Here is a 13,997-nt window from a genome sequence, read left to right on the forward strand (position 1 = left end):
TTTCATTTTTCGCCGCGCCATTGCAGCTCTTCCAAGTCCATTTCCTGTTTTCTTGTTTGCAGAAGAAGGTTTTAATGATCAATAAATTATTTCTCTCTGCAACTCTACTAACAACTCCCCCCAATCTATTCCTAGAGCCTATGCCATAGTCACCTACTGCCTGGTCTCCAGCCTGCTTCTTCCCTACCTTGGCATTGAAGATACAGCCCCGGTTGCAGATGGCAACAGGTTCACAAGGCATCAAGCACTTTTTGCACACTTGCGGGGAATGTTCAGCACTGCACAGAGGGATGTGCCTCACGTATACCTCCTGGAAGGTCGTCAGTGTCGGGCCGGTGGCAGGAAGCACACCTTCTGGGTGGAGCCCCCCCTCGTTGAGGGCAGTGTTGCGGCGCGTCTCGGCCGACATGCTGAGCAGCTCTTCCTCCTCGCCCGTGCTTCCACCCGTGCTCTGCAGGGAGAGAGGAGAGCCTGGTTAACCTGTGCCCAGCCTGGGGACTGCTTCGTGTCACACTAGTAGCACAAGCACTGCAGTTCACTTTCTCCCAGAGCTGCCCAGACCCACGAACAATGGTATGTTGCGCATAGTCTGTCGACAAGGACAGCACTCTCAACCTCACTTGGGCTACTTTCTTCATTTTTCTGAGAAAGAAGGAATTGCAGCTGCTTAGCCTTATTATGGGTACCATGAGTTCCCAAACCATTGGAGAGACCATGAAATAACATTTACTTAGGTTAGAAAAAGCCCACCAGTGATAGGAATTCCATCAGTTTGAGACTGAAAATAATAGCGCTAAAGGTAGCCAAACACAAGTAGGACGGACACAGGACAAGCGCTAACTTCATCTTCGTTGCCAAGCCAGCAAATATAAAGAAATTCCAAGGCATGCACAGAAAACAAGAACGCGAGGCATCAACTAAACTGTTCACGATATTACACCTCAGTCTTGAAAAGGCAGACGAAAGTATCGCTCACACGTCATGCTTCTTGTTCTTGTTTCTGCGCATGCGTTGTAATTTCTTTATATTTGCTGGCTTGGCAGCGAATAAAGTTAGATGAATTTAGCACTTGTCCTGCATCCGTCTTACTTGTGTTTGTTTACCTTTAGTGCTATTATTTTCCGTCTCAAATAGTATGCACCATCTAGCCCAAATTGATGGTATTTTATTCCATCAGTTGTCGCAGCACCACAAAAATTTTCAGGCTAGCTTCATTAACACTGAAGATATAAGTGATTAAAATGGTGCTCCTCCTTAAACCCCCCCTCCCCTCAACTTATATACACCAACACACCAGAAAAGAAAATAAGAAAAACAGGTCAGGACTGCATTCCCCTGCTCTCCATCCAGCCCCATCCCGCCTACAACACCTAGGCACGACCACTGGGATGGCTCGCTCAGACTGGCCACTGACGTCATCAGGGAAGGGGTGGCTAAGAACGCACAATGAGGTGTCGCCCTAATTGGTTGTGATTCTGCAAGCAGCAATTTTTAATAATTATTTATAAATTATAAGGCTAACGAAGAAGCTTTTAAATTTGACTAAAATACTCACAAAGATCACCTGTACAAATTTGTTGCAATAGAATATGGCCACCAAAATCATTCCAGGGTCCCTTTAACCCAATGACGGCCCCACCCATGACTGCCACTGAACAAGCACTAGTAGCTGCGACTTACTGGGTGCATACATGGCCAAAGGGAAGCATCACGGTCTGGGGCCTCTTGTTTGAATTCGACTGCCTAAAATGGCCGCCACCAGAAGGTGGAGACCAAGGTCGAGTAGCTGTGCCCCTGGACCAGTAGCACTGTACATGTGCACATAGTTGTCTTTTCTTGCTATCGAATGGGGTGTGTAGATGAGATGGCTATAACTCGAAACCAGGGGAACTAGGCCAACTACTGCTGGTGCTGCAAAACGGCATGCACAGAGTCAGCTTGTCCTCTCCACTGGATCGTACCACATCTGCGTGTGCCCCAACAATTGGCGCAAGCAGCGATGAGCATGCTACTGTCGGTTGCATGATACTGCACTCCCCTTTAATCTTGAGAGAGGTATCCTGACTTCACTTCCGTGAGCCCAGCCATGACATATGGGTCACTGGGTGCAAGCTTGAGGAGCCTGGCCAAAAGCATCCCACACAGAAAGAAGGCCACTCACTGCTGCTGCAGCTGGTGCACATGCCTGGTGACACATGTTCATAGCTGGCTGCCACTTGTCACCAGACAATGCAATCGACACAACTCACTCTCATGACCATGCATAAACAGAACTGGCAGGGGATGCACCAATTTTTGAGCCACACATTCTGGGCCTTAAGCAAACTTTCTGGGACTTGTCTTTACAGTGCCAAAATGAAAGCAAAAGAAGGATGAGCACTGGCTGAACAAAGAATGTACAAACGGTGTGCGTCTGGCAAAAAGCTCAAGGCATCATAAAGAAAGCACGAGGACCCAAATTCAGCAACTATGTCTCATGTGCAGCCATGTCTAGTCACGGTGCAGGCTTATGAATGGACTGGGCCTCTTGAGAGGCATCAAGGTCACAAAACCTTGCACAACCCAGGGTGCCCTATAAGAAAATTAGGCATTAGGAACGACGTAAATACAGCAGTGGTGGCCGAGTGCTTGAGCATACGCCTCGCACATGAGAGGTGCGGGGTTCAATTCCCAGTGCCGCCGGGTGCCCACCAGGGATACATTGGGTACAAGCTTTCCCCCTGGTCTGGTGCTCGGCTTATTTAGGGTAAAATGCTTGGGAAATGGGTCTTTGACCCCACCTTGAGAAATCTAAAATACCTTGTGCCATGGCACTCTTTGGCCATAGATGCCCTTCCGCTATAAAAATTCATAATCATCAAAATTAGGCAGCCTTCATCGAGTGGCTTGACGCCACAGCTCTCCTTTTACGAAACATCGAAGGCACCTGTGGAACAAATGGCCAATCATACTCACATTTGTATATGAGCGTGACACGACAATGCAAGCACAATTTGTATGGACTGTCACGAGTATAGGTGTAAGCTGTTACTTGAAAGACCAAGGTTATCTTCAGATGCAAGGATCAATCTGTTCGGGAGATGATTAAGTTTTTTGCCTTATTTTTAAAGCAGGAGCCATATACGTCAACTATCCACCTGTCGCTTTTCAGGAGTGTGAGATTCTGGAGCTCAGAATGTTTTGAGCTCAACCGGCCAGTTGTCACCACTACCATGGGCATACATCCTTCACATGTTCGAGTAAACCTTCGAATGAAAGTTGCCACTTGCACTCTTTTTTTGCTTGTCTTGCCCGCGTTGTCCTCGGACTATGAACAATAACATTCATGCAAGCACATGCAAGTGCACTCAAAGCTGAAAACTGTGGTTCCTTTCAAGAAGCTTGGTTTGGTTTGATCTGGTTTAATTGGGTTTAACGTCTCAAGGCGACTCGGGCTATGAGGGACGCCGTAGTGGAGGCCTCCGGATAATTTCAACAACCTGGGGTTCTTTAACGTGCATTGACATCGCACAGTACATGGGCATCTAGCATTTCACCCTCATCGAAATGGAACTGCTGCAGCCAGGATCAAACCTCAACTCACAGTGACATTAGACAGTTTTAGTATAGCATTAGTGTGATAGCAGACCTAAGGCAAATTAGGGTAGGAGGCCGCAAGCAATTTATTCCAAGAGCTTTATGGTATAGCATTCCGAAAACATTAAACATTGTCTGGAATTACATGACGTCGAAAAGCCTTTTAAAAATGGCTGCCACTCATGCTATTTTGCTATATATACAAGTCTTTTACAACTAATTAATCGATAGATTACATTGGGACTAAGAAAAAAAATTTTAAAAATGTGTCCCGGCCTTCAATCCAATTAACACAGTAACACTTATGTGTGCCAACAAAATGTCCAAGCAAAACCTTGGCGATCAAAATTGTGTGAAAAAGAACTGAAGAAATAGTGGCGCCATCTAGTTAAGAAAGGGCGAAGTACAAACTGCTCGAGTAAGAATCCTTTCCAACACAGTACACGTAATCCTCGAAATAGAGCTTTGAAAATTTAAAATAAATTTCGTGTTAAATTGTGTAAATGCATAAAACCCCATGACAAAGCTAGAAATTTATTTCTGCAACGTTTCGAACAGTTGCGCCAAATTCTGAGCAGTCGTAGACGGTTGCAATTCAGATGGAGGCCCTACCAAGACTGGGTGCGCCAGAATTGTGACTACCTCAAAAACTGGGCTGAATTGCAGCTTGAACCTGGTCACTGAAACAAACAAGGTCAGTCATCCAAAATGGCAATAACACTACTATTTATTGGAAATTTGCTGATTGGGACCCCAACGACTACTTATTCAGCTGCAGCGGGCATCTCTTGCTTGTAAAGACAACACCATGTTTTCACACTACGTGTGCAAAGGCCGCAATGCTAACTTCTGAAAATTGCATCTGTATGCTAACGGTATTTTCCCATTAGCGTTCCGCACATGCACAGTCTTGACTCGTTATTCCACTAAGTAATCAATGACGCAAAGCCTGCTATACTGGAACTCACTATTAGCTCACCATGCTGCTTGACAGCCAAAATGTTTTTTGAACTGTACGTGATACCCGACCTACTACTAGTCACTTAGAGGGCAGAACATTATGTGAAGTTCAGGAAAAAGCCAACAGCACCTTTCCCACCGGCCTGCTAAGGGATTCTGGTTGTGTTTGGATTAGCAGTGATTCCTATGGAAGCCATGACGAAGCGTACTTTTCCAACGCGATAATCATTGTGTTATCCTAGTCTTATGCCATGCCTGTGCAGACAGACATGCTACGCAATCACATTTGCCTGACGTTAGACAAAGCAGACTGCCAAGTTTTGCTGAGGGCAGAACAACACTCCGCATCATTAATCAGACCAAAATGAACTGATCAATACTGGAATTCTCGTCTCCCTGTTTTCCCACAGTGGCTGCAGTTATGCAGAACAGCAGCCTCCAACGATGAGATTTGTTTGAAATTCAAAGAGTCTGGCAACATGTGGGCACTACCATCATCAGCGGAGCGCAAGAAGAAGGTGCACTTCTTATACCGCTTATATACAATTCTTATACACTCTCTTTATACTACGTACTTGATTAACATTGTTCTGTAGGCTCCTACTGCTGTACCACCTTACCCTACCACTGCAGGCTCCCACTGTACACAAATCTCCAACAAATCTTACTGCTGCTCATAGTGTGCCAGCACATCCATGGCACGCTTGGAGAAAAATGGAAGAAACAGGGCTCAAGAGGGGATGCGGGGCTAAAATACTGATTTTCTGAAAAAAAAATGCGGATTTTAAGTTTGAGTTGTTTTGGATTGCTGGCTTAATGAAGAATATTCTCACCAAGTTTGGTTGTCATATGAGCAGTAGAAAAGAAGAAAATTAATTCTTTTCACAAGGCAGTAGTAGGCCGTCGAACGCGTCTATGAACGCTCTTCTCAAGACGCGGCTGCAGTGAGGGCAAAAAACCGAACACGAAGTGAATGCCTACGTTAGAAAGTTTGCTTTCGCGCTTGTTATTCACGGAAGACCTTCTATTGACAACAAGTAAGGCTACTAATGAAAAGCTAAAAAAGAAAGGCATACTTCAGGCCGCGGCAACTGCAGAGTGGTTGGAAAACCGAAACAGGAGCTTGGACTGACGGAAATGTACTAACTGACCACCCAACGCTGTTTTTGCACCATTCGGAGTCGCTCCTGCCGTGGTTGTGTTCGACGCTTGCTATCTGTTACCTTTTCTTCCTTCTGTGAGTTTACTGCAAACAGCGGGTGGCCGGTGGTGTGACTGGAAGATGCTCGCACCGAAGGCTTCGACACTGAGAAGCTTCGGGAAGCGAAAACGCACCATGAAAGCGAGGCCTACACAGTACTGTGCGACCGCCAGCAAGTGAGCGTCTGCTTGTGCGTTCACAAGGCCCAAGCCTGCTGCTGGCGACCGAAGAGAGCCCTTCAAGCTCCAATGATGGTTCATCACCCGAAGACAAAATTTGCATCACTAAGAACTGTGGAGACTACAACAGCCTTGGCTGTACTAGGATTTAATGAGGGCACACATGGCATCAAGAGAGTGTTTGACAAGCTGGAACTAGAACGCGGAGTCAAAATGATGAAGGACGTCCAGCAAACAACCCATTAAAATATTTCACGAGCGTAGGCAAGGGCGATGGACACCTCTAAAGCTGAAAAAAAGAGTAAAGAAGGCTTGAAGAATTTACCACAGGGCAGCTTTGTGTTGAAGAGGAGGGCCTGACCTATGAAGCAGGGCACCTTGATTAATTTTTTTTTTATTCCAAAATAAAATAGCATGTTCTGAAGTCTTTGAACTCATTTTTCTCAGTTTGTACTTTTTAAGAAAAAAAAACCATTAGGAAAACTATCATTTCCAAACTGCATCTCCAAAAGCTGCTTTCAAGGTGGTTTCTCGACTGAAATTTTCTCAGGAACAAGACAAGGTACTTTTTAGGTCGCTAAATATTTTTTAACAAAAAATATTTCGAGATGTATGACGTTTAATGACAACAAAAAAATTGAACTTTGTTTCTAGAGTGATGACATTTTACAGATATGGTATCAAAAACTAAAGAATGGCCTTATCCTGCACTATAAACCATCTAGAAGATATTTAATTGCAAACTATCAGCATATCTCCAATATTTTGAAAAGATAGTTTTCCTAAGCTGACACACCTGATTGCTCAGTATGACAGCTATAATGTTTCTTTCTTTGAACTCGGAAGCTGAAATTTTGAATATGGTCCAATGAGAAGAAGACACACCATGCCTGAAAATTGTATCTCAATTGGTGCAGTAGTCCAAAAGTTGACTCTTCAGTCTAGCATGCCCCCTTAATCTTGGTGCAAGAAAATAAATCTTACTCTCGTGCCTAGGAGAGTACTTTTTTTTAATTTGCCTTCCTGACTAAAAGACCCCCCGACCCCCCCAACTTTCTTTACTTTCAAAACGAAATGCATCCTCCATACAAGTTGTTCAATTGCTGCAAAAATGTAGAAACTAAGCTGACACAAAAACAAAAAAACGGCACCTCTGCTCTACAGTTTATATGCTCCGAGCATAGACCGAAAGGAATAGCGTGGTTGTAGGGCGATGAAGTGGCCCCGTAGTACATCTTCATCCTTCCTGTCATGCCAAACCAAATAGCTCGTAGCAGCCAGTACTCGAGAACAGACCTTAAAATTGTGTTAAATACCGCGCGCGTAAATTATAAAATAATATGCGCAATTTGAGACAGATACTGCGCCATTTCCTCCCTTAAAAAACCAATTATTATTGTTATATGCGCAATTTGACATGTAAATTATAACATTTTCTTCTGTTCTGGAATCGACTCCATGCAAGACTGAATTTTGGGGCAAGACCACATTAGTCACTTTTTTTGGTGGACGGTTCAAGAGCAGCGGTTCCGTGCCTCCGTCAGGCTCTTGACAGAAAGCTGTATGCGTGGATGATGGTCAGACGAAAGGGGCCAAACACGAGGAAACTGAACACGCTGACAAGAGATACCACAGTGGCAGCTCGCACTTTGACAGAGCATCGCGGCACAGCACTCGCTTGGCGGAAGTGGAAATGTAGCACGAGTCCCTGGTGCCGGACCTCCGCGAAATGCATGCATGTAGAGTGTGCCCCCACCTCTGTGGACTGGAGGTGGACGACGCCGGTGCTGCGTCGCTTCTCTCGCAGCTTGCGTCGCTCGCGCTGGGCCTTGCACTTGTTGTTGGGCGGCCGCGGGCAGCGCTTGTCCTTGGGCCGCGGCTTGGGCGACGCATCGTGGTCGCACTCGAGCGCCTCGCAGTCGGGCGCCGACGGGTCGCGCACGGCCAGCGGCGCCGCCGTGCGCGTCGCCGCCCGCGCCGTGCGGAATGCGCGACCGCCGCGAGCACTGCACCTCGAGGTCGTGGTCCACGTCCTCCTGGCTCAGCGAACTCGACGCCATCAACGCTAGGCCTAGCTGTCAAAACGCACTGCACGCACGGTTTTTACTCAGCCGGAGCGCCGGAGAGTCGGAGCAACGGCGTCGATCCCTCGCGCCGTCAGCAGCAGTGGCGCCCGCCGACCGTTGTCATGGTTGCGTCGCCGCTGCCGCGCACACTAAACGAAGGCGAGTGCGGCGATGATCTCATCAGCTGGTAGTCGGTGCGGGAAATGTGTGCCTGTGGGATACCAGAGGCCGCCTCCAGACGGCCTAGTCATAGACTACTCGAAGATGTCGCAGCTAGAGCGAACTAGTTGAAACCACAGGTAGCAGACCTCTCCTCACAAGGCCCCTATATCGAAACTCGTCGCTCAATTTGAGCCAAGGCCCTGAGATTAACTAACTGTCACGCTATTTGGGGCTTTCAGACAAACACAAAACGCGAACGTAAGTGAACAATTAAAGTTGTCGGACGCCACCGACAACTCAGATCTCAACAAATAGGCGGCACGGCGATCTCTTACAACCTAAAAGTACCAATTGAGATTAGTCGTCTTTTTGAGCGGAGTTTCCAATCTAGAATTAGCAAAGCGTTGTGGTTGAATTGCTGTAATAATTCGCTATCTTGTTTTTATTTGTTCATAACGATACTACTCCCTGTTCTGTGCGAACTTTAAAAAAAAAAAGTCGCACATCTACTTGCCCTAGTTTCATTTTCGACTGAATTAAGGGCCAAATCAGCGTTTCGTCAGAAAGCAACCGTTATCCCAGATAACTTGGCCGCTGCTTGATTGCAAATGATGCGCGGTCAGCGTTATTTACATTCACATATTCCTCATAAAAACGGTTCGCTAAATACTGTGACGCTGGCTCTGAGTGCGAGCCAACCGAGTCGCGGGCCCGCCCAAACGGGTCGATCGTCGACTGCGCGGCTTCGCAACCGGGCACATTCTGCTACAGGACGTTTCGCTCGCCATCCCTGGCCTGCACCACCACCTCACCTAGCGTGGCTGCACCGTAAACTGTGAGTATATGGTCTCCCTTCGGCGCCATTCAGTGTTAAGGCTTCCACTGTCGCATCGCGGTGCATTGATCGACTCAGCATTCACGAAGCATAATTAACGTACAGGGGCGATAAAAATACATGCGAACGGTGTGGCGCCTGCACGTTCCGCTGTGTATATTTCTGTTCATCGCGCTTGTACCTGACTGGTACGTAAGATACGCTAGAGTCGTGCATAACTGTATCAACAGCGGAACGTGCAGGCACCACGCTGTTCGCATTTATTTTGATCGCCTCTGTACGTAGAAGCTAGCGAGCCTGCATAACAGGCACTGGATATCTTTGTACGTTCCTACTTATATTACCGCGTCCAATCTTCGTCAGTGCACGTGCCGTGTACTGTACTCTTCGGTTCTGAAGTCATATATATGTGTGCGTCGTCCTCTGTTTCGTGCTTCTATCACCTTTCTTGCGCTTTCTCTGCAGCTTGTGTGTGCACACATGTTTTACATTCATCTGACGGCCACAGCGTGCATGCAGGCTTGTCTCGCGGACGTACACCCTCCCTATATCCCCTGAATTTAAGAGCACGTGCATATCGCAACTGGCTGCGCTTTTCGCGTTGAGAGTTTTCTTATCCGGAGGCTATGGGATGCCGCAGACCCTCCTGTTCCAGAGCGGCCCAACAGCGGACATAAAAAAAAAAAATTCCGGGGACACGTAATTGGCACAATTACGGGCTAGTTATGCGAAAACACTGCAAGTCTAATCTAATTCTGTTCTTCCTTTGTACGGGTTAGTACGTACCAGTACTATTACTAGTTAATATTTCGTATTTCCCTCCTTTGATGACATCAGACTATTTCGACAAATCGCGAGCTTTGTAATGTCGCCATACTTTGGGCGAAGCCGGGTTTTAGTGTCGATGAGTGATATGATGCTTTCCATTAATAAGAGAGGGGAGCCTGGGGGCGCAGGCACGATAAGGATCGAAGTGTTGATTTCATCACATGCCGGACCCTATTTATTGCGCTAGGGCATCGTTGTAAGGACTGCGAGTATTTCCTTTGCTCTCTGCAAGCTGCACGAGAAGTTCAGCGTTATCTAATCATTGTAACTAGCAGAACTTGCTTAGACCAGGGGACTTCGTGAGCTGCGCGGTCGCCGAGCGTTGTGCCCAACGTGCCTTGATTATACACAGCTAGAGCTCTTTGCTGCTGAACATTGCACACTAGCCTGTTTAGCAAACATTACTGCTGGCTAGTTGGTTAACTTCGAGAAAATGTAAGACTGCGCGAATATGACAAGGACAAAGGGCAAAGAGATGAACACGACACCACGGGCGCTGACTGTCAACTGTTTATTCGGGAAACGAAAGCACAGGTAAGGGGAACAACAGAATGGCTCCACCCAGCGTTCGGTCTTCGTTATTGGCTAAATATCAGGGCGTGCGGTCACTTCAGCCAATGGTGAATGGCGGGAACTCAGAAACAGAATGCTGTCAGGAAATAATTCTTACTTTATACGACAGATTTCCTCTCAGAGTACCATCGCTATGGAAACGCTATGTCAGGAGAACCAACACGTTCGAATAGATTCCGCACGGGCAAGCACGCATCCTCCTGATCGCCAGCAATGCAGAATATATTAGACGACGGAACCGCTGGCCCGTAACCACGGAAGGGGAAACACCCTATTCTAGGCAACTTTTAAGACCGGCGCTGCTACCCATATTAGGATACAGCACAGTTGGATACAGTAGGTGGTAAGATTAGGCCACGGTCCGCAGCAAATTGTTGCAGCGCATCTGTGTTGTAACAAATAACTTTCACAACAATAAGCGAGATCAGATCTGTGATTTTTACTATGTCAAACCACAAGGGGCATCAAAATTCATTAGCTTATGATTTTGTCTTGTTCAGGTAACAAGAAAAGCTTTACCGATGGACTACTTGTTTTGTCATGGAGGAATTCTGTGTGGCGGTGCTGAATGTGTGTGAAGCTTTACTGCCTTTACTGCAGATTTGAGTCCGACTGCATTGAGTACAGCAAAAATCCAGGGGCCACTGAAGCTCCGCCTTAAGGGTAGGACGGGGTAGAGTTAAAGGGACCATGAAATGATTTCGATGGGCATATTCTAGTGCAACAGATCTGCAGACGTGGCCTTTGTGGGTATTCGAGTCAAATTTGAAAGCTCTGCGTGAACCCTATAATTTAGAACTAATTTTTAAAAATTGCTGCTCGCAGTAGCTCGCAACCGATTAGAGTGACACCTCACCGCACTTCCCTACCCTGATGACGTCAGTGAGCAGAAGAGCCAGCCTTCAAGCTAGCCCCGTCTGCCTACTGACGTCATCGGGGTAGGGGACGCATGGTGAGGTGTGTCGCTCTAATCGGTTGCGAGCTACTGCGAGCCGCGATCTTTAGAAATTAGTTCTAAATTATAGGGTTCACGCAGGGCTTTCAAATTTGACTCGAATACCCACAAAGACCACCTCTAAAGATCTGTTGCATTAGAATACGCCCATCGAAATCTTTTCAGGGTCCCCTTAATAGGAACCTCCAGCGGCCTCGGGGGTTTGCTTATCACTTCGCAGACACGGGCACAGTTCTGTATTTATTTATTTATTTCGTTTACCGCAAGACAAACAAGGCCTTCCTTTAACCAAGTCGAACGAACGTTCCTCAGTGGTCGAGGGACAGCGCGCGATGGTCACGACCCAAGGGGCAGGGGTTCGTGCCCCGGCTCGGCAATTTTCCTTTTCAGCGCAGTTGCTTTTCTTCAGAGGCACAACGTATAATGATGGTGGAGTAACGTCATGACCCCGTAGACCAATGCGGGATTGTGCAGTGTGGTCGTCACTGTTGTTCTGTGTGATCGTTGTAGGGTGCTTGAATTGCCCGCGCTAGGTCAACTGCTTGTAACGTCACGACCCTCTTGACGAATCCCGTTCTTCTCGTCACACCAACGCCAACTAGGCCTGTTTCTTTTCTGAACGGGACCCTGAAAGCTCTCGCGTTAAAAGTCGTATCGTTACCTTCCTCTTCACGAGCGGTCAAACAGAGAGTGGAAACACAATTATTTGTACTCCGTCTCACAAGTTTACACCCGGCTGCGGCAGTCTGATCCAATCAGAATGTCGTACGTGGCAAAACGAGTTCCCTCGCACCTGTTTCCCCACGACTGGTGGCTTCATCCTTGGCAAGGAAAGAGCACCAGCGTCTAGTTCCTCTCCGCAGCTGCTGCGCACCACTTCGCAGCATGCTTCCGCAGTGCTGTGTTCGTGCGGACTTTCTCTTCTAACTGTTTGAAAACAGTGACGACACTGCTCAAATATTCGAAAAAGTATTTGTTGCCTTCCTTGGCCCTGAATGGACGAGAGAGCTCTACATTTCAGTGCTGCATACACCTTATAAGATGAACTGTAAGCGATTCGTGTCCGGTTCCGTGTTCTTGAAGGCGAGGAGGTCAAGGGCCATTTCCCAAGTGTGTGAGCAGGTGGTCTGTCAAAGTGGTTGGGGTCTGCGCGAGTACCTTTTGTGGTGGTGGTGAAAAAAAAATTCAAGCGGTTTCACGAGCATTTAGCAGGCGCTAAAGCACTTATTAACGCGGTAGCGTTAAAGGGGCCACGAAACACATTTTCAGTGCATCGTTTTGCCTACTGGTTGCATAGAATGAGTTATAGTGATGCTATTAGCATCGGTCGTACCGCGTATACTGTGGTTTTAATATTTTAACTATCTCGCAAAACCAAATTCGTGGCGCCATACAGTGGCGGCTTTTAACAGCGGATATGACATCACTTTGTGCGAGCTTGATGATTGGACAAAGAGTAAATATACTGCAATTTGGGTTAATAAGTAGAGATACGTTTTGACTAGTTTTTGTGTTCTATATTACATTAACAAAAGCAGCTTGTTTGCCCTAGATAAAAGCACTGTAAATCAAGTAAAACAAAAACACGCCACCAGAAGCACTGGCTACTTTATGCATCGAAGGACTTTGCGCCTCTCTGTAAACATCCTACGACCTAGCACTAAACACCTATGGCTACTCTCTATGTATCTGAGAGCGGCTTTGCAGAGTTGACCCGGTCGAGCCATTGTACTCTATAAGCGTTCGTTTCGGTCCCAAGGAAGGATGCGTTTTAGCAGGCAGTGCGCATCGTCAGTTTGTGGAGAATCACCTGGCGGTGGCGCCACGTTCCCGTCAACAGCGCGCGCTCCTTGCTCGCCGTGGCCAACCAGCACGCTAGGAGCGACGGGCGATGGTTGTCGGTAAGCAGTAGCAGTACGCGCTATGCTAAATGTGTCTGATATCTTGCGGAGGCTGTCACACCGTCGCAGTATCTCGCACTCGAGTTCGGATCCATAAGTAAGGGAACGTCACTGATCAGTGTTCCCTTCTGCGCCGTCGACGTGATGGTGAAGCATCGCTGGGTAAGCCGGGCGTTCACATGGTTGTTGTAACCATGCAAACGGCGCTGTGAGCCTTGGCATGAACGAGTTACAGAGAACAGACAACCATGGAGTGCAAACTTCCGCCACGTGCTAAGATAGGTTGTTTTCATTGGTCGCCCTGAGTGTCGTCATTGGGAGGGTGAAATGGGAATGGGAAGCTTCGCGAAAATCGAGTTGAGGGCAGCATTTTTTTACTTGTATTTAGAAATTTCTTCGTTGAATAACTCGTTCCTATGCATCGATTCCCATAATTCTTTTTGAGTCAGCATCTGTGTGACGTAAAGAATCCATCTGAAGTGTAACCGGCATCCGTTCAAGCGGTGTTTCTCAGCCCCTTTAAAGGCCCTGTTCTCCAGAAAATCCGGCGTTGTCGGCGTCGGCGTTGTGCGCGAAAAATCACGAGCATGGCTCTGGCAGGTGGTCCCCAGAAAGCAACCTAGAAGGCAGGTGGGTCACCTAGGTCACATGACCTTGCGGCTTCATCACAACCTGTCCACCGTGGCAGATGGAAGTTAAATTAAGAGCAACATGGGCCATATAAGGCCCACCGCTGGGAGCACCTGCCATCAAAGCCCAGT

At 47.3% G+C, this 13,997-nt stretch overlaps 2 protein-coding genes across 5 annotated transcripts in view; one reads left to right on the plus strand and one right to left on the minus strand.

Annotated features, from left to right (window-relative positions):
* Nucleotides 1-8,197, minus strand: part of LOC144105749 (uncharacterized) — an 80,461-nt gene extending 72,264 nt beyond the window's left edge. For 2 of the 4 annotated variants that reach the window (XM_077638852.1, XM_077638855.1), the window contains exons 1-2: nt 7,673-8,133; nt 308-451 (exon numbers count right to left, since the gene is read on the minus strand). In XM_077638852.1, coding sequence (XP_077494978.1) covers nt 308-451; nt 7,673-7,976 — 448 coding nt within the window. In that variant the 5' untranslated portion in view covers nt 7,977-8,133. Of the gene's footprint in view, nt 1-307; nt 452-7,672 lie in introns of all 4 variants that reach the window. The other 2 variants (XM_077638854.1, XM_077638853.1) reach the window with 2 other exon arrangements.
* Nucleotides 8,198-8,842: 645 nt separating this feature from the next.
* The window catches only part of LOC144104185 (bestrophin-4-like), a 156,671-nt gene continuing 151,516 nt past the window's right edge, over nt 8,843-13,997 (plus strand). Inside the window, exon 1 of the mRNA XM_077637051.1 lies at nt 8,843-8,979. The gene's annotated coding sequence lies outside the window, so the exon portion shown is untranslated. The remainder of the gene's footprint in view (nt 8,980-13,997) is intronic.

The sequence above is a fragment of the Amblyomma americanum genome, chromosome 9 (assembly GCF_052857255.1).
Source record: "Amblyomma americanum isolate KBUSLIRL-KWMA chromosome 9, ASM5285725v1, whole genome shotgun sequence".
NCBI classification, from domain to species: Eukaryota; Metazoa; Arthropoda; class Arachnida; order Ixodida; family Ixodidae; genus Amblyomma; species Amblyomma americanum.